Source organism: Amphimedon queenslandica, unplaced genomic scaffold (genome assembly GCF_000090795.2).
Source record: "Amphimedon queenslandica unplaced genomic scaffold, v1.1 AMPQUscaffold_13341, whole genome shotgun sequence".
Lineage (NCBI taxonomy): Eukaryota > Metazoa > Porifera > Demospongiae > Haplosclerida > Niphatidae > Amphimedon > Amphimedon queenslandica.
The window spans coordinates 121,422-142,511 of record NW_003546423.1 but is presented as its reverse complement, the minus strand read 5'-3'; the positions used below and the strand labels follow the sequence as shown (position 1 = coordinate 142,511).

The 21,090-nt window shown below is 34.2% G+C and overlaps 3 protein-coding genes across 7 annotated transcripts in view; 1 reads left to right on the top strand and 2 right to left on the bottom strand.

The window, feature by feature from the left end:
* Positions 1 to 21,090, top strand: part of LOC100633007 (vacuolar protein sorting-associated protein 13C-like) — a 54,243-nt gene that overhangs the window by 14,104 nt on the left and 19,049 nt on the right. The window contains exons 4-14 of the mRNA XM_019998069.1: positions 977 to 1,227; positions 1,605 to 1,718; positions 1,826 to 2,140; positions 2,764 to 2,907; positions 4,037 to 4,171; positions 4,432 to 4,551; positions 4,848 to 4,958; positions 5,021 to 5,224; positions 5,706 to 5,783; positions 5,830 to 5,913; positions 7,610 to 7,776. Coding sequence (XP_019853628.1) covers positions 977 to 1,227; positions 1,605 to 1,718; positions 1,826 to 2,140; positions 2,764 to 2,907; positions 4,037 to 4,171; positions 4,432 to 4,551; positions 4,848 to 4,958; positions 5,021 to 5,224; positions 5,706 to 5,783; positions 5,830 to 5,913; positions 7,610 to 7,776 — 1,723 coding nt within the window. The remainder of the gene's footprint in view (positions 1 to 976; positions 1,228 to 1,604; positions 1,719 to 1,825; positions 2,141 to 2,763; positions 2,908 to 4,036; positions 4,172 to 4,431; positions 4,552 to 4,847; positions 4,959 to 5,020; positions 5,225 to 5,705; positions 5,784 to 5,829; positions 5,914 to 7,609; positions 7,777 to 21,090) is intronic.
* LOC109582973 (uncharacterized) lies at positions 12,321 to 15,707 on the bottom strand. Of its 4 annotated transcripts, none has more exons than XM_019998071.1 (8): positions 15,556 to 15,707; positions 15,310 to 15,491; positions 14,667 to 14,765; positions 14,511 to 14,622; positions 14,354 to 14,452; positions 13,744 to 13,849; positions 13,380 to 13,692; positions 12,321 to 12,492 (listed from the first exon to the last, which is right to left on the bottom strand). In XM_019998071.1, the coding sequence occupies exons 2-8, from the start codon at positions 15,340 to 15,342 to the stop codon at positions 12,337 to 12,339; spliced, it is 918 nt and encodes a 305-aa protein (XP_019853630.1). In that variant the 5' UTR covers positions 15,343 to 15,491; positions 15,556 to 15,707; the 3' UTR covers positions 12,321 to 12,336. The 4 variants fall into 4 exon arrangements, with proteins under 4 accessions (XP_019853630.1, XP_019853631.1, XP_019853632.1 ...); XM_019998072.1 differs by having other exon boundaries at positions 15,334 to 15,491; XM_019998074.1 differs by lacking the exon at positions 12,321 to 12,492 and having other exon boundaries at positions 13,507 to 13,586; positions 13,639 to 13,692; positions 15,556 to 15,702.
* Positions 17,710 to 21,080, bottom strand: LOC109582974 (uncharacterized). Of its 2 annotated transcripts, none has more exons than XM_019998077.1 (5): positions 20,186 to 21,080; positions 20,020 to 20,131; positions 19,865 to 19,963; positions 19,568 to 19,673; positions 17,710 to 18,224 (listed from the first exon to the last, which is right to left on the bottom strand). In XM_019998077.1, exons 1-5 carry the CDS (start codon positions 20,267 to 20,269, stop codon positions 18,137 to 18,139), a joined length of 489 nt encoding a protein of 162 aa, XP_019853636.1. In that variant the 5' UTR covers positions 20,270 to 21,080; the 3' UTR covers positions 17,710 to 18,136. The 2 variants fall into 2 exon arrangements, with proteins under 2 accessions (XP_019853636.1, XP_019853635.1); XM_019998076.1 differs by lacking the exon at positions 17,710 to 18,224 and adding an exon at positions 19,020 to 19,523.

The following is a 21,090-nucleotide window of genomic DNA, read 5'->3' as shown; positions in this document are numbered from 1 at the left end:
TCAGAAAATGCTCCTGAGCCAGCTTCCCACGCAATTGAACAAGGTCCGTATATGGTTGCTTTTCAGTCTAAACATACAGGATTTTGTTTTTGTAATTGTGTAGGTGGAAGTGATGTTACTGATGTAGCAGTCCAGGATGACTATATTAATTTTAAAGTTGAAATATTTGCTGATGGAATCTCAGCTAATCTTTCAGACACAAAGGTAGTACCATCTGTCATCATTAGAGTTCATGCAACACTGGTCTCCCCCTCAAAGACTGGCATAACAAATATTCCATCAATTGGAATGCATAGCTTTGCAGTTGAGCCGAGCTGAGTATTTATTCCTTTTATAGGTACAAGCTGCTAGGCTGTGTATTGAACGCATCAAGTGTCAAGCTAGCATTACCTCAACCAGCTTGCTTGATAGTAGTATTGATATTGGAATAATATCAATTATTGATGGTAGAGATCCATTGGTTAATGATAGGACACTACTGTGTAGTACCAGTGATGGAAATGTCTCAATGGTATCACTGACATTTAAACAAGATCCTCAGCTTCACCAAAGAACTGGTAGGTTATTACACAGTTAGTGATAGAGCGCTTTGTTCTCACATACCATAGATTTAGTGATTTTTATATGGTTGCAAAATACAGTGTAAAAGTTGAATATTAGAAATTATTATTATCCCAATAATAAATAGTTAAAAAGAGTATTATTGAATTTAGCATGCTTCATTGCTATGCAAAATTGCTATCACTCTAAATTTACAGTATACATGTACATATTGCTCTAGTAAGCACAAAGTGTAGGTTTTTCATCAAAATAAAACATTATTTTTTGAATTCATTGAAATGATGATTACTATAAGGGCCTAGTTCAATAAGCATGTTAGAAGTTATTTGTAATTCCTGGTGGCTACATGCATTTGTTTGTTGTACGTCATTACATAACTGTTTATTTATTTTGTTTTGTACACTTTATTTAACAGGTTTGCTAAATGTCTCTAATCCACTGGTGACAATAAGCATTGAGTACCTACTATATTTAATCGGATACTTAAAGACATTGTACGAGCCTTTCCTATCAAGCACTCCCTCCCAGCCCTCTCCTCTTGAACCTCCTAAGTCAGAGGCTGATGGTGCTACTGTGGAACAGTATGAGATGAAGTTGACTGGTTCCATTGTCAATGTACGGCTTGCTGCTTCTGGTGATGAGCCCAACCAGGCACTGATAGCTCAAGTGAGTGTTAATTAGTTTACGAGTGAGTGAATATGTTTGGGTGAATGCCAAAATGTCATGTTAATGAGTGATTGAATCATTTAATGTATGTGACAATTAGTTCCTGAATAGAAAGTATTGTAGTATAGTATAAATGGTCTGGAGATGGGTGTATGGAATACCTGATGGGTTATGCTACTCAAGTCTATGATACATGTAAATGTGTGTGTATGTATTTTGTAAACAAATTGTTGAATAAATTGTTTAATGATGAATGATTGCATCAGCAAATGAATTAGTGAATGGCAGGATTTTTATCTCTTATTGAAGCTGTAATAGCTAAACTTTGTTTTATGTAATCTTTAACATTGAATGAATATAAATGTTTTGTATTGTAGACTGGAGTGTCTCTTGGTATTTCATTGAAGGATGGGTCTATTTCTATTCACTCGTCACTCGATGACTGTACACTATATACTGGTTCACCTACTGCTAAAACTACAGTGAACAAGGTATGTGAATTGTACATATGTATTCTTTATTTTACCTTTCTTTATGTTCTTCATCTTTCTCTCTCTTCCCTCCCTCTCTCTCTCTTCCCCCCCCCTCTCTTTTTTAGGACAATATTATCCTTTCTCCTTGCACCCTGTCCTTTACATTGTCCACTATGTCTGGTCACAATATAGTCCTTCATCTTAAAAGAGTGGAGCTATTCGTTGCTCCTTCAACAGTCCGTCTGGTCCTCAGTATATTGAATAAGATACAGGCTGAGACCAATACAGAGGGAGAGAAAGAGAAGAGGGTCATTACTGCTCCTCCTGACCTGTTACTGAATAAACCAGTGGATGAGTCCAAGTGGTATTTTAAGAGCCAGGAGCACATCATATCAAGAATAGTTCAAGACAGTCACCTTGATGGAAAGAAAGGAGAATTAGTGAGTGAATTTATTAGCATTGAATCATTATTGTAGTAAAAATGCATGGACAATTGGACATAGTACATGTACCTTTGACATGCATATACACGTAAAATTGTGAATTGTACACGTAAGAGCATGGTTTAAATTCACAGTGTTCACACTTGTGTGTAGATGTGTAATGTACACATACATGTACATGTACTATAGCATTATAGACTAAATGTCAATAGTTTCATTCATTCATTTCACGGAGTCAGCATTGTTCACACTTCACACATAGTTTTGCAAACAGTCATAACACGGTTCAGTAGGTATAGTACAAACAGATGTTAAATAAAATTTTTTTTTCTTCTCATCACCAAGCATCATCATGTGTGCATATAAGTTTAAACCGAATACAAGGAATGTTTCATTCATTCTGCTGAGTGTAGTCTGTGTAACAAGTTAAAGCACACAAAAATTAAGTTTGTACATTGTATACATGTATACATGTACATGTACATGTAGATATTACATGTATGTGGAACAATGGGAAAGTTTCCCTACATACATGTACACTTAAAACTTTATGCTGTATACGTGTATGTTCATCTATTGCTCTTACACTTAAATCTTTTCCCTCTCTTTCTCTCTTTCAGTTAATGCTTGATATAGATCAAGTCTCCATCACTTTATTGCAAGAGCATCCAAGAACTGGTGAAGTATCATCAGCTTTCAGTATACTACTAGGGAGCTATGGGAATAAAGGACTCCACCTTCAGGCCCAAGAGTGGTCTGGAGAGGTTAGTAATCACATACCCTGTACATATAATAATATGTATTGTGCTTTACTGTATAACTACATGTATTAATACATGTACATGTACATGTACATGTAAGTACTATGCAACCAGAAATTATTGAGGGTCTTAACTTTTTCTGATTTTTCAGTTTTAATTGTTGAGATTCCCAAAATTAGAATACAGTACAAGATGTTGGAATGCTTTGATTCACAAAAAATAAATCCATGAAAATGATTTTGAGCATATCTGTGAATGTTTGATCCTTTAACAGTTGTTTTAAAGTTGATACACATGAGAATTGAGAGTTCTCTTCTAGCTATTTTTGACAAAATACCATGGATCAGGGTTTTCTAAGCAAGCTAAATAGCACACTTCATAAGCTGGCAAGAAGCTAAGCATTGTACTGAAATCCTGTAGGTAACCCTGTTCCAGGTGTCCATGAACATAACTATGATTAGTTATCAGCGTACATGTACGTGTACATGTACATGTGCATGTACATGTGCATGTACAGTACATGTACATGTACATGCGCATGTACAGTACATGTATGTGTACATGTACATGTTTGACTATTGGATAGCTTTACCAAGAATGATTTGTTCGCTTTATTTGTATTCTATTGTTTTGGCTGTTTTGCCGTATCAAGTTTTATCCGCCTCCTACACTAATTGTACATGTAATCCCATTTATGTGCGCACAATGGTATGAGAGATATGTGTTTATATATTTTAGTCGTAGTCCTGGTTTGTTTTGTTAATGGAATTTTAGATTATTTTTTGCTCATCAATATTGCTATTTGCCATAATATGGTTCACGTCGATAATGTGTAATTCAATTTTAGTGGAAATGAATAATACTTTTAATATAGCTTATTATAAAGTACTTAGTTTTACATAAAATTTGTAGTCTTCCTAGAAATGCCCTATTTTCATTATATTGCAGCTAACTGTACATGTATAGAGTAGCGTACAATATACATGTACATGTACATGTATATTTTTATTGTACACTACTCTACACACATGTACAAGTGGAACATGTACATATACATGTGTGTTTATTCTAGCTGGTAAGGTATTGCTTTGTCTTTGTGTGTTTAAGATGCGTGTAATTTCATCACTTGTAGTTATGGGCAGAGGCTAATCTTTCACTGATTGTATCATATTTCAACACTTCGTGTGATGTATGGGAGCCAATGTTGGAGCCAGTGGTTGATCTTAAAGATGATAATAGATATTCTTCATGGCAAGTTACAGCAACTGTAAGTGAAGCATACATGGTATATGTAGCATATACATGTACATGTACATGTACATGTGCAATACTCTGCTACGTGTAGATCATGTATGTTTTGTGTTTAGTGTTCTTGTTTAATCTACATGTATTTTTAAATATAAATATTTAATTATTTATGTGTCTCTTTTGATGTTTGTCTTTGTCTGTCTATGTCTCTTTCTTCATTTCTGTTACTGGTCTGTCATTGTCTCTTCTCTTTCTCCCTCTCCCTCTATCTCTCATTAGGTTGAAAAGGATATTAATTCCACTGGTAATCCTGAGTTGAGTGCATGCATCAAGTCTGCCTCTGCTTTACAGATCACCCTTTCATCCACTGGTATTAACATGCTATCTGGACTAGCAAATGTAAGAAAAATCTTACATGTTTGTGTATTATACATGTACATGTACATGTACATGTATATGTATGTACATGTATATGTACATGTACATGTACATGCATGTACATATAGCACACACTCATTACTATTTGGTTAAATTAGTTAAAACCATTTTTATTTATGACTTTTTTGACAGTGAATAATTTCATTTGATTAAAATTTTCTGATCATAGTAAATTTTTTAGGATAACTTACATGTAATGCTACCATACAATTTTTGTTGTGACTAGAATTGTGATTCATTTTAATTTTATGTGATAGGATTACATGAAATCGGCCCAGCAGGCACTAGCTATTGAGTCAGCTGATTCTTCCAGTGATGAAGCCAGCAGTAAAGATCAAAGAAAGAGCTTTATTATCATTAAAAATCATGTAATGACTCAGCCACAGTTATCATCATCCCTTCCCAACACATGCATCTCATCTTTCATTAGGTAGGAAAGGAATTTCCTGTACAGCTGTCACCAGTTCAAAATATAGAGAGAGAGAGTGGGCAAAGCGAGACTGGGTCTAGCCTACGCATAGAGTATATGAGCTTTGTGAGGTTAATAAGACACACTAGCAGTAATTATCAGCTAAGAGGAGAGATACTCCCTCCGGATGTTATTAAAAAAGAGCAGGCCATACTCTCTGTCCAGGTAATCCTATACTACCTTCCTAGACTTGTAATTTCATTATGTGTTCCTGTGTGAAGTGTATTGTTTTTGATGTCCTCTAATGCTGTCTGTTGCTATATATTGGTTAATGCATTATTTCTCATTGATATCATTTTATAATTGTAAATTATTATAAGTCCCTTCTGAGATCATGTTTACAAATTAGATACCGCTCTATTTGTATTTTATAGCTATTAAACCAATTCATGCACAATTGTACATGTACGCTGTTCTTGGTTTAAACAATGGCATTAATTCATGTACATGTACTACATACAACTTTTATTGCTTGTGCAAACTATACTACTACAGGACAGCATTTTGTTAATTTTTTTAATTTATGGCCTTGTGTAAATTGTAATTGGGAGTGAAACAAATATGGCAGAGTTTATATTGCCAGTTTTACAGAACACCAGTATTTTAGCTGTATGAATGATGATTTTATGTGTCTATTTGTATATAGATTAAAGGATATAAGTCATTTGATGTCACTGTCAGTTCTAGTGGACTTACCTACCACCTACTCAAACCCATTGAGAAGGTAACCCCATCACTTCATTGGTTGTTAGCATACTGTGTGTGTATAGGGTGATAGGTTACCTGTTGTGGTTGAAGTTAATAAAGTATATGCAACAGACCCAACTGAAGTTATCATTAGATCATCATTACAAGTAAGTAGCAGACACTATTAAGTTACATGTGTTGGTGATTTGGTATTCATATAATACACTCATATACTGTTGTTAACTTAGCACAGTTACATGAGGGTATCACATAGGATTTTTGTGTTCAGCATTTTGTAAATGGATTTTTATGACTCTTTAAAATGTCCCCAAAATTTCACAAACACCCTTCAAGAATAGCTAGGAGAGAATTCTTATTACATTTTCTGATACATGATGTCCTTATGCTAAAGTTTAAGCTATTTGAGTTATGGCCATTTTTAAAATTAGCAAAAAAATGGCTCCGGAATTGCCCCCAATTTTTAATGTTTTTTTCTGATAAATATTGATGTCCTTATGCTATGTAGAAATTTTGAGCTGATTCTGACTAGGGACACGCACATTATTCGGGAATTTCTTTTGGAATAATGGGTGTGAAATTTAGAGAAAGAATAATGGGTTAAAATTTGCCTGCCTGGATCATGTAATCAATATTTAACCCTTTCAATACTGCATGAGCATGTGTCAGACTGTCAGCAAACAGTACAATACAATTTAACAGCACTTTACAGTAGCAGCAATGAGAAACTCCACTGGAAATAATACTGAACAGATTTCAGGACACTCAAAGTAATTCACTTGAGGATTACATTGAGTCATCAGTAGTGTTACAATATAACCATGAATGATGATATTAATAATCAAAACTATGAATTTTTGGTATTATCAGAGCATAATAATGGGAATAATGGGCCAAAAAGGAGAGAATAATGGGATTGAGGAAGAGAATTGAAGAATAGAATTATAGGGTTGAAAAAAAGAATAATGTGCATGTCCCTAATTCTGACTTAATTTTTTAAAATTACAGCCATTTTTAAAAATTAGCAAATTTCAAGAAATAGGCAAAGGATGTATACAATAGCCCATGGTTTTTTCCAAAAAATGACACCAAAATTACTCACAATTTTTACTATGTTTTCTGATACATACTGTTGTCCTTATACTATGTAGAAAGTTTGAGCTGTTTCCAACTAATATTATTTCAGTAACAAGCATTTAAAAAACAAGACACTTCACTTCTTTTGTCATATAATTTCTCAAATGCACATGTGCATGTACATGTACATGTCTATATGCATAGCTAGTAACATTTAATTGAAATTTTGATCATGCTCTGAGGATCTTGTTACAAGTGTTTTTGATTGAACACATTCTTTTTTAATGATGCGGTCATTTTGTTATTGAAATAATTACAAGATTTGATGATGACATAATATGAGCTAAGAATGGCTGAGTCTTGTACACAAGGCACTGGTCACCTTTATAGTGAGGACACATTCACTAATCCACCTCTAAAAGAGAAAATGAGGACACTTTTGTGTTGATGATAATTACACATGTAGTATGGGCCTAATGGTGGCCAGAATGAACTAGTTGCACTATGCTGGTTTGTAGATTGGCTCTGTTCTTATTAATTGGTTACGTAATGCTTGTTCCTACAGTCAGTGCAGTGTATAGTATACATGTACATGTATGTTGTTACAGTCATAATTACTTACATTTTTAATTGAACTATTTGTGTGATCTGAAGACGATTAGTAGCTGCTTAATACTACATGCATGCATGCAATGTAGATTCATTATTATTACATTGTAAGTATATATACAATGTATATATGGTACTATTATTTATACCTGTTTTTAGTTGAAAAATCATTTGTCTGTTCCTGTATCAGTATATTGGTCTAAAGAGAAGCATGATCCTAATGTGTCAGGATTGCCATGTGTACTGAAGATCAAAGAAGGAGAATCTAGTGCTGTGCCATTATCATGTGTCAATAGCTACCTCTACCTTAAACCAGATACTGGAGGGTAAGTACAAGTAATAATATAATAAATGATAATACATGTATGTATTGTTAGTACATGTACATGCAGGTACTGTATACCGTAGGGCGCCTTTTTTTTGAGGGCTGTAAATTTTGCGGATTTCACGATTTTTAAAAGATTTGCAAAAATTACTTCTGTGAAAATCAAATTAATACGGTACAAGATAGCAGACGGCATAAATTTGTGAAAATTAAATCCGCAAAATAAAAATCTGCAAAATCTATAGCCCTCGAAAAAAGGCGCCCTACAGCATTGGTTATCTTTTTTGCTTTATGGTTATGTCAAGAGAATATGAAATTATGTATGTGCAATTACTTTGAATAAAACTCATGCTCGCATATCACGTGGAAAGTTTTGTTGGACGTGTCACAGTCTAGTATCTTGATGTTGACTTTTGTTATTGTGGGAAAACGTTATGATATGTACATGTACAATGTTTACAAGTCTTTAGAAATTTAATGACAAATCATAGGAAAAAAGTTACAAATAATTATTGTCTCCTTAGACTCACTCGCACACATTAATGTATGTCACTATGTACAGTGTATGTGCATAATTTACATGTAGATTTGAGTTATTAGCTTATAATTAAAGTCGATTTATCATTAAATTTGACATTAGAATTTCTTATGAGCCACAAGTGATCCTGTATTAGTGTATCCACTAAACTCAAAGAATCTTTGGCCCTTAATATTGTCAATAAAAACGTAACCTACTGGAGTGATTCCTTTGGCCAATATCTTTTGTGTCATTTCTGTTATAACCATAAAAGCTAAACCCTTCCGACGATGTTCTTCATCAGTAAATAAGTGGAAGATGATACCTAGTCCTGATGATACATTCCAGGAAACTGGACGAGGAGGTTCTGTTAATGTATCATAAATTGCAGTGTTTGGATAATTAGCAATGAAATGTCTCATCAACTGTTTCATTTTGGGGCTATCTTTAGCTGGTTCCCATTTTGATACAACATACTCAACATCAGACGAGTGAATGCTATCAATTATATATCCTTCAGGAAGAGCTGGTCTATAAAAAATTCAATTTTTACACCATTAATTAAATAAAATACCTATTGATTCTTGTGTTATTCTGTTTGTAAACATATCGAAAACTAGGTGTTGAAAATTTTTGATTCATGCCCAATTTATTTATTTCTTGAAGAACCTCTTCACAACCTGTTAAAAATGGGTAATTTTGGAGGGAGTAAAATGTGGCAAAATTGACAATTTTGATGATCATTTGCCAAATAAAACCAGCCATATGCACCCATGATCAATGCACATGCTAAATGATACATCTAGCTACACACTTGCTAGTCAGCATTTCCCCCTTTAAAATTACTTCAAGTACATCATAGATTACCCATAATCAATGGTTGCTGTGCTTTGTCCAGATGTGAATCAATAACAGACTTCACTATAGCAGCAGCAGTTTTTGAATCATCAGTACCAAATGTATAGATAACTAAAATAACAGAGATAATAGTACCACAATGGACTGACAGCAATCACTAACAAGTAATTTCTCCTTCATTATAAGTATAGATAACAGTATTTACATCAGGCCAGCTGCTATCAGTGAAAACTTTGGCATTGAGCTCCTTTGCTAACTTTAATCTACGTATAATCTAAATTTTACAAAAATTAATGCTATAGATATTCTGTTTGTTACTTCTATTGTGTCTGGCCAGTGTTTGTATAAGAAATCTTTCAATTCTTCTCTCTTACTATCATCAACAACTTCAATTGCAGTCAGTTTCTCCATCTGCAGCCAGCCACACCTCTGAACTTGAAAAAGAATTTTAATATTTCTTTTAGAATACCACATTAGTTCTATTGTATAAATAGAATTGACACAGTGCAGTGACTGCAGTCAGGGCTAGTCAGTGCTGACTGCTGAGTGCTTGTACAGTTGTACTTGCTTTGTTATGGTAACCAACTAAACCAAGAAACAGTGCATTTATCATCAGTCATGAATTCCTGCACTAGGCTAAGAACAATTAAGTGAAAATAAGCTAGACTATAGACTAGTAATTTTTTTGGATTCACAGTGGAATCCCAATCTAGAGTTGCACTAATTATTTCTAGTTGAATGAAAAATGAAAAACAAAACAATTTCAGAAAAAAGAGTTTTTATTAGCATACAGTTAAAAGATTATTAATGTCAGAGTTCGCTTTCTACCACGAGTGATTCTGTTGTAGTGTACATGCGTATAAAGTGCTCAGCCTCCAACATTTTTAGGCTTTTAACATTGTCAGTAATGACCTAAACTCAGAGGAGTGATTCCTTTGGCCAAAATCTTTTCTATCAATTCAACTCCACTATAACTATGGTAGCTAAACCTTTCCTACGATGTTCTTCATCTGTAAATAAGTAAAAGGAGATACCTAGTCCTGATGATAGACTCCAGGAAACTAAACAAGGAGGTTCTGTTGATGTATCATATTTGAATGATTGGCAACAGAATGCATTACTATCTCTTTCATTTAGAATTGGAAATTTAATTACACCAGTCAATTAACAAAATAATTATAAAAAAAGTTGTAAATTATTATTGTCTCTTTAGACTCACCCACAAACATTAATGTTTATACATGTATGTACACTTACTACACTAGATATCTAAATGAATGTATGTGCATAATTTACATGTACATGAGAGTTATTAGCTTATACTTAAAGTAGATTTATCATTAAATTTGACATTAGAATTTATTACGAACCAAAAGTGATCCTGTATTAGTGTATCCACTAAACTCAAAAAATCTTTGGCCCTTTATATTATCAAAATCAACGTAACCTACTGGAGTGATCCCTTTGGCCATTATCTTTTGTGTCATTTCTGTTATAACCATAAAAGCTAAACCCTTCTGACGATGCTCTTCATCAGTAAATAAATGATAAATGATACCTAGTTCTGATAACACACTCCATGAAACTGGATGAGGAGGTTCTGTTGATGTATCATAAATCGCAGCATTGGGATGATAGGAAATGAAATGTCTCATCAACTGTTTCAGTTTGGGACTATCTTTATCCCATTTTGATGTAACATACTCAATATCAGACGAGTGAATGCTATCAATTTTGTATCCTTCAGGAAGAGCTGGTCTATACAAAAAGTCATAATTTTTGCACCATTAAATATGCAATACCTATTGATCTTTGTGTTATCCTGTTTGTAAACAAATCGAAAAAAAGGTGCTATCAATTTTTGATTCATGCCCAATTTATTCATTTCTTGAAAAACCTCTTCACAACCTGTTAAAATGGGTAATTTTGGAGGGAGTAAAATGTGGGAAAATTGACAATTTTGATAATCATTTGCCAAATAAAACCAGCCATATACACCCATGATCAATGCACATGCTCAATGACACATCTAGCTAGTAGCTACACACTTGCCATTCAGAATTTTTCCTCTAAAATTACTTAAAGTACATTATAAATTACCAATAATCAATGGTTGCTGTTCTTTGTCCAGATGTGAATCAATAACAGACTTCACTATGGCAGCAGTTTTTGAATCATCAGTCCCAAATGTATAGATAACTAAAATAACCGAGATAATAGTACCTAATGGACTGAAGCAGAGACAGCAATTACTAACTAGTAATTTCTCCTTCGTTATAAGTATAGATAACAGTATTTACATCAGGCCAGCTGTTATCAGTGAAAACTTTGGCATTGAGCTCCTTTGCTAACTTCAATCCATGTGTAATCTAAATGTTACAGAATTGATGCTATAGATATCCTGTTTATTACCTCTATTGTGTCAGGCCAGTGTTTGTATAAGAAACCTTTCAATTCTTCTCTCTTACTATCATCAACAACTTCAATTGCAGTCAGTTCCTCCATCTGCAGCTATAACCCGTGAATAATAGATAATAGAGTCTGGCTACGTGAGATATACCATAGATATAGAGTACACGTACTCTAGTTTACCATAGATACTATTGGCATGTTGAGTTTATACTACAAATACTTATTGGACTTGCCATGCTTGTTGCCCTTACCCACGCTGTAGTCATATAGGCTGTCATGACACTTAGGCTGTCATATAGGCTGTCATGTACTGTCATGACACTTTTGTCGCATAAAAAGTTGCCCTACTGGTCAAAATTGTGCTGCTACTTTTTGTCCTACTTGATATTATTTTTTCCTACCTTCATAGGATGAAATTAGCTCCTAAAATTTGTCCCTGGATAAAAATTGGGTGCTAAAATTTGCTTACATGTAATTATGAAAACATTTGTATTGAAGGACTGAACATTCTGCTTTTACTGTTTGAATTGAAGAGTTATCACTATTGTAGAGTTTTAGTCACTACATTACACCAATAAACAAAGATTAAGTAATTTTTATACTAATAATGAATGATTATTAATTTTAGCATACTGGATAGTGGCATGCACTTTTCGCAGGAAGTAACATCATTCATTACCCACGGGGAAAAATGAAACTATTACATGTACCTAAAACATTAAGCAAGTACTTTTAGAGCTTTTCTGGAAGTATTTTTAACGTAAGAATTTCAATTTATACTCGAAAGGTAAAGGAAACAAAGCAGACGAAATATAAAGAGAGAAAATATATACAAATGATATTTAAACTTATTAATAAAAAATTACAATATAATGCATTATTATCACTGAGGTATTGTTGATGACTTTGTAGACTTCCTTGATGATATGCCTGCAAACAAGTAGATTCTCATATTAATAATGATTACAGTTTGATGATGGCTCATGCATGCTCTTGGTTATTAATGTTAGAGCTTGCTCTTAACTATGAGTGATTCTGTTTAATATATCAATAAGAAGCTCAGAAATTATTTGGTTATTAATGTTGTCAGTACCATTGTAACCTACTGGAGTGATCCCTTTGGCCAAAGCCTTTTGCATCAATTCTGCTTTAATTATGCAACCATGATACAACATACTCAAGTAGATGTTAGTCTCGCCCTGCCCCTTCGCTACCTGTAGCTGGAGGTGGTGAAAGCTCAGGGCGAGTTCACAAATTGTTTTTTTAGACTCAGTCATACACAATGTTATATACATGCACTAGACATTTAAATAAATAATTTACATGTACATGTACTGGAATTAGAAAATAGAGTTATTAACTTATGTTTAAAGTAAAATTGTCATTAAATTAGAAATCAGAGTTTGCTTTGAACCAAAAGTGATCCAATAAAACTCATGCTCGCGTATCACGTGGAAAGGTGTCACAGTCTGGTATCTTGTTGTTCACTTTTGTTATTATGGGAAAACATTATGATATGCACATGTACAATGTTTACAAGTCTTTAGAAATTTAATGACAAATTATAGAAAAAAAGTTACAAATGATTATTGTCTCCTTAGACTCACTCACACACATTAATGTTTATACATGTATGTACACTATGTATGTGCATAATTTACAAGTACATGAGAATTAATTAGCTTATAATTAAAGTTGATTTATCATTAAATTTGGCATTAGAATTTCTGATGAACCACAAGTGATCCTGTATTAGTGTATCCACTAAACTCAAAGAATTTTTGGCCCTTAATATTGTCAATATAAACATAACATACTGGAGTTATCCCTTTGGCCAATATCTTTTGTGTCATTTCTGTTATAACCATAAAAGCTAAACCCTTCCGACGATGTTCTTCATCAGTAAATAAGTGGAAGTGGATACCTAGTCCTGATGATAGACTCCAGGAAACTGGACGAGGAGGTTCTGTTGATGTATCATAAATCGCAGCATTTGGATGATGGGCAATGAAATGTCTGATTAACTGTTTAAATTTGAGACTATTTTTAGCTAAATTCCATTTTGATACAACATACTCAACATCAGACGAGTGAATGCTATCAATTGTATATCCTTCAGGAAGAGCTGGTCTATACAATATTTATAATTTCAAATTAATTTATACCATTAAAATGAGATACCTATTGATCTTTGTGTTATCCTGTGTGTAAACATATCGAAATGTAGGTACAGTAAATTTTTGATCCATCCCTAATTTCTTCAATTCTTGAAAAACATCTTCACTGCCTGTTAGATACCATACCATAATTACAAGAACATTAAAAATTAAAAAAAAACAAGATGAAGTAGGATTCTAGAGTAAATTCATAAAAAAGTAATGGAAACAAGGACAAGTAGGATCCTGAACGACCAACGAAGATACGAAATGAAAACCCTACTCTTGTGATGCAAATTCTACTCTACATTGTACTTTTATCGTCATTACATGCATGTAAGAGATTACAGATCATCTTGCAATGTAGGGTAGAATTTGTGTCACAAGAGTAGGATTTTCATTTTGTATCTTTATGATCCTACTTAGTAATGCTACCGTGTTACTAATAATAAGTACAGCTTCTTGAGGGAGTAAAATGTGGCAAAATTGGCACTGAATTTTCATAGTCATGCCAAAATAAAACCATACACCATCAATATGCATGCACATGTTCAATGACACATAGTCCTAGCCACAAACTTGCCAATCAGAATTGTTCTCTCTAAAACCAATTTCTAAAGTACATTATAAATTACCAGTAATCATTGGTTGCTGTGCATTTTCCAGAAGTGAATCAATAACAGACTTTAATATAACAGCAGTTTTTGAATTATCAGTACCAAATGGATAGATAACTAAAATAACAGAGATAATAGTACCTAATGGACTGAAGCAGAGACAGCAATTACTAACTAGTAATTTCTCCTTCATTATAAGTATAGATAACAGTTTTTACATCAGGCCAGCTGTCATCAGTGAAAACTTTGGCATTGAGTTCCTTTGCTAACTTTAATCCACGTATAATCTAAATTTTACAAAAATTAATGCTATAGATATTCTGCTTATTACCTCTATTGTGTCAGGCAGGTGTTTGTATAAGAAACCTTTCAATTCTTCTCTCTTACTATCATCAACAACTTCAATTGCAGTCAGTTTCTCCATCTGCAGCTAGCCCAAGAATAATAGATAATAGAGTCTGGCTATGTGAGATATACCATAGAAATTAGAGTACACGTACTCTAGTTTACCATAGATGCTATTGGCATGTTGAGTTTATACTACAAATACTTATTGGGCTTGCCACACTTGTTGCCCTTACCCTGGCTGTAGGCACATAGGCGAGGGGTACTATCATGACACTTTATGTCGCATCAAATGTTGTCCTACTGGTCAAAATTGTGCTGCTACTTTCTGTCCTACTTGACATTATTTTGTCCTACCTTCCTAGGATAAAAATTGGCTACTCAAATTTGTCCCTGGATAAAAAATTGGGTGCTAAAGTTTGCGTACATGTAATTATGAAAACATTTGTAATGTTCTGTCCTTGAAGGACATAACATTCTGCTTTTACTGTTTGAATTGAAGAGTTGTCACTATTTTAGAGTTTTAGTCACTACATTACATCAATAAACAAAGATTAGAGTAACTCGGGGCTATTCCGACCCGTTCCTGCACTATGATCTAATTAAATATTCACGAAGTCATAACTCACTCTTTTTTGCTTTATTTCATTTACTTTATTCATCAATGAGTTCTATTTTGTCTATTCTATTTGTACTTTCTTGAAATCAGCAAAATTCAGCTTCAACTTTGGATGAAAACAGTACTTTCACTGACCTAGTTGTTGGGGCTATTCCGACCCTACCGGGGCTATTCCGATCCTCCGGATACTAACTAGTATACGGGGAAATTATGCAGTGACCGGAGATATACAAGCACTATCACTATGAAAAATTACCATGGCTAGCAAGAGACAGTCTTTTCTGCTTTCCTTTGTCAACAAGCCTTCCAGGAGGACCAGGACTAGCACTTTAAAGGTTGAATAGAGCTTTACAGATAAGATAGGGTGCCTTCTAGGCGTATTTTTATGGCATACTAATCAATTTTTGCCCGTGATTAATTCTACACTAGAGATCATGTTGCATTTTTCAAGAGCTATTGCACATCAAAGTAGTTTTTACTAACTGTTACATACCGGTGGTCAGCGACTCGGTTTCCCACAGGATTTTTATGCAGCTTCTTGTCAGCTGCGTTTGCAAAGTTTCTGTTGATGCTTAGAAATGGTCGGTCTGTAATTGGCGTTACTAGCTGAACTGATTAACCATATAGCATAGATTGTATTACTAAGTAATACAATCTATGCATATAGTAAGATGGCTCTGTAATACACGTATGTAACGCTTATAGAAGGGGCATTACAAGAAGAATGGCTACCCGGATTGTTCTTGTTGTCCTTATTTTCTTGAGCTGCAGAGCTAAAAGTGATTTTATTCTAGTCAGGCGTGGCCTGACCCTTGCGAAAACGGAGGGTCAGGAACCTCGTGTATACCAGACTTGTTTTCAACTACTATGGCTTCGGGTGGAGCTGCAGCTGCTGTAGCAGCCTATGTCATCATAATGAATAATAAATACCCAATCATTTTGTTTGATAACTTGATAAAAACAAAAACAATTATAATTAAAAATAAAGAAGCAATGACGACTTGTAAGACTGTCAGCTGTAGAAGCAACATCACTTCCCAGGCTAGTTCGTTTAGCAGATCTAATTTGGTGTTTTCCACATGGAGAGAATTGAGGCGGAATATATGGCCGAGTTTGAGGAGCTTCCTATAGATGAGACTTCTGATGACATCCTATATAACTGCTCTGATGACATCCTATATAACTGCTCTGATGAATTTATAGTGTCTGGAAGAATATGCAAGAAGATTAGCTACAGAACCAAGTCACCAACATCCATTTTCAATCAGTTATTAATGATTATTAAAGTTAGCAAGTCATAGTGAGTCACAATGTGTCACTGCAGAATTTCTGCAGCAGCTAACAAGTCTGGTATACGAGGTTCCTGACCCTCCATTTTCGCAAGGGTCAGGCCACGCCTGACTAATTTTATTCCATGCGTCCCAAAATATATACGCGCGGAAAAGTGGGCGTGGCCAAAATCACTGCGCACTTCGTGCGCCATTGTTCTTGCCTGACTCATAGCATAGATATCTATGCTCATAGATACTGCTCTGCCAATCCTGCCGCCGCCTATGATTACACATAAATGGATTGGAAACAGGGCAAAACCAGATGGTCACATGCACTTTTGCAGGAAGTGACATCATTACTCACGGGGAAAAAATGGCACTATTACATTTACCTAAAACATTAAGCAAGTACTTTTAGAACTGTTCTGGAAGCATTTTCAACTTAAGAATTTCAATTTATACTCCAAAGGTAAAGGTAACAAAGCAGAGGAAATACAATATAGAGAAAATATAATACAAATAATTTAAAACTATTAATGAAAAATTAAAATATAATGCATTATTATCACTGAGGTATTGTTGATGACTTGGTAGACTTACTTGATGATATGCCTGCAAACAAGTAGATTCAATTATTAATAATGATTACAGTGTGATGATGGCTCATGCTCTTGGTTTTCAATTTTAGAGCTCACTATTAACCATGAGTGATTCTGTTTAATATATCCAAGACTAACTCTCAAACTTTTTGGCTTTTAACATTGTCAACTTCAATGTAACCTACTGGAGTGATTCCTTTGGCCAAAACCTTTTCCATCAATTCCGCTTTAACTATGGTAGCTAAACCTTCCTCACGATGCTCTTTATCAGTAAATAAGTGAAATAAGAAACCAAGTCCTGATGACATAATATAAAGAGGAGGTTCTGTTGATGTACGATAAATTGCAGCATTTGGATAATTGACAATGAAACCTGTTATCTCCTTTGGTTTTCATTTAAAATGCAACCATGATACAACATACTCAAGTAGATGTTAGTCTCGCCCTGTCCCTTCGCTACCTGCGGCCGGAGGTAATGAAGGGGCAGGGTAAGACTAACTCAATATTAAATATTAATATTAAATATGAATAATTAAATATTGAGTTCACAGATTGTCTTTATAGACTCACTCACACACAATTTTATATACATACATGCACTAGACATTATTTAACTTATTATTAAAGTAAAATTGTCATTAAATTAGAGATCAGAGTTTGCTTTGAACCAAAAGTAATCCTGTCTTAGCGTACCCACCAAACTCAGAGAGTCTTTGACTTTTAGTGTTGTCAATATAAACGTAACCTACTGGAGCGATCCCTTTGGCCAACATTTTTCGTACCAATTCTGCTCCAACTATGAAACCCATCATGCTCTTCATCAGTAAATATGTAACGGAGGATACCTAGTCCTGATGATACTATCCAGGAGACTGGACGAGGAGGTTCTGTTGATGTATTGTAAATTGCAGCGTTTGGATAATTAGCAATAAGATGCCTCATCAACTGTTTCATTTTGGGACTATCTTTAGCTGGTTCCCGGCCATTTTGATGCAACATACTCAATATCAGACGAGTGAATGCTATCAGTTTTATATCCTTCAGGAAGAGCTGGTCTATACAATGAAGTCAATTTTTATACCATTAAAGATGATATACCTGTTGATCTTTGTGTTTTTATGTGTGTAAACATATCGAAGCATAGACATTGAAAATCTTTGATCCATTCCTAACTTCTTCATTTCTTGAAAAACCTCTTCACAACCTATTAGATACCATAAGTATAATGGGTGTAATTTTTGAGGGGGTAAAATGTAGCAGAATTTATCAAGCAGAATTGAAAAATTTTGAAAGTCATTCGCCAAAATAAAACAAACCATAATTAATATGCACATACTCAATAACACATACTGTAGCCACAAACTTGCCAGTTTAAACATATGTACCCTCTAAAATTACTTGCTATAAAGTACATCATAGATTACCCATAATCAATGGTTGCTGTTCTTTGTCCAGATGTGACTCAATCACAGACTTTAATATAGCAGCAGTTTTTGAACTATCAGTACCAAATGGATAGATAACTAAAAATATCAGAAGTCATAGTACTATGCACAGTAGACTGAATTACTAACATGGAACTTCTCCTTCATTATAAGTATAGATAATGGTTTTTACATCAGGCCAGCTGTTATCAGTGACTAAAACTTTGGCATTGAGCTCCTTTGCTAACTTTAGTCCATTTATAATCTGGATTTTACAAAAATATTTTTGCTATATTCTGTGTATTACCTCTACTGTGTCAGGCCAGTGTTTGTATAAGAAATCCTTCAATTCTTCTCTCTTACTATCAGGAATTAACAACTTCAATTGCAGACAGCTCCTCCATATCTGCAGCCACACCTCTGAACTTGCAAAAAGAATTATAATATTTCTTGCTACAATACCGCATTGGCTAATTTTAATTGTGAATAAGTTGTTATTTACATAGTGATTATTAATGTTAGAGTTGGCTATTAACCACGAGTGATTCGGTTTTAGTATATCCAAGAAGCTCAGAAATTCTTTGGTTTTTAATGTTGTCAGCAGCAATGTAACCTACTGGAGTAATCCCTTTAGCTAATATCTTTTCCATTAATTCCGCTTTAACTATGGTAGCTAAGCCTTTCCCACGATGCTCTTCATCAGTAAATAAGTGATAGAAGCAACCAAGTCCTGATGATACAATGTAGGAAACTGGACGAGGAGGTTCTGTTGTTGTACAATAAATTGCAACATTTGGATAATTGGCAATGAAATGCATTATTATCTCTTTCATTTTGAGACTATGTTTAGCTGGTCCTGATCTTGTTGCGACATACTCAATATCAGACGAGTGAATGCTGTCAATTTCATATCCTTCAGGAAGAGCCGGTCTAGAAGAGAAGTCATAATTTTTACAACATTAAATATGCTATACCTATTGATCTTTGTGTTATCCTGTGTGTAAACATATCGAATACCAGGTTCAGAAAATTTTTGGTTCATGCCCAATTTATTCAATTCTTGAAAAACCTCCTCACAACCTGTTAAATGACATAATTTAGTGAGAGTAATTTTAGAATTTTTTGATAGTAATTCACCCAAATTAAACTCGCATTTTTACATCAGTGTGTGCATGCTCAATGCAAAACCAATGCTAATCTTTAATTTATCAAAATTTGTCACAAATTTTCCCTCTAAGATTACCCAAATTAAGTTAAATAAGTGACTTTACCTATAATCATTGGCTGCTGTGCTTTGTCCAGATGTGACTCAATCACCGACTTTACTATAGCAACAGTTTTTGAATTATCAGTTCCAAATGGATAGATAACTAAATAACAAAGATAACCACAATATAGATTGAAACTATACAGCGGAATGACTAACAAGGAATTTCTCCTTCCTTATAAGTATAGATAACAGTTTTAACATCAGGCCAACTGCTATCAGTGAAAACTTTGGCATTGAGCTCCTTTGCTAACTTCAGCCCATGTATAATCTTGATTTTATCAAAAATTATATATCGGATGCTATAATAAATTCTGTTTATTACCTCTATCGTTTCAGGCCAGTGTTTGTACAAGAAATCTTTCAATTCTCTTCTACTAGTATCAACTTCAATTACAGTCTCCTCCATTAATTTTGAGATTTTCTCTCGGATTTTCTTCTAGTTTGGGTCTAGCCCTCTGCACTCTGCAGCCACACCTCTAAAGTAAAGCACTGTCTATAATATTTCGTAAATTGTTGCATAAATAGATCTAGAATTGGCACACTGAATGATTATAGACCCCACCCATTATTTAACACAACAATGCAAATAAATTAAATTTGTGAAAAGTGGCTATAATACTTTCTGTATGGGTTATACCAATTATAGACCCTATCTTAAGTACCACAATAGATGTGGCAAAGGAGAGGAATGCACTGGTATGTTCATTTTTACAATAGAATCTCTAAGTCAAAAGTTAGAGCTATAGCCAAGAAAATGAGGGCTCATGGGGACCAGATAAAAGCGGGAGACGGAGCGGGAGCAGGAGCGGGAGTTGACGGATAAAAGCGGGAGACGGAGCGGGAGATGCCACGAAAGAATGCGGACATAGATATGTATCTAGCCACGTGTAGTTCAGGAAAGCTGGAGAAGACGGACAGAATCGGAGAAAGTGTGGCACCAAATTAATGTTATTTCTATTAATTTTGAGCAGGAGCCCATGTTTTGAGTTATAATTCCATTATTCTGACAACTCAATTTAGTTTTGATTCTCGTTATTTTGGCATTTACAAAAATTATAGCTAGTTACTATAGCATTACAATTTTAAAGTACTAAAATAGGGCTCAGTAATGCAATACTGCATGCATGAGTGGTGAATTGAGCTCAGTTTACAAAATTTGTGAAGTACACAAACAAAAGTACTGCACGCATTACAAGAAATCAGTCTTATGATATCAAACTCCCAACA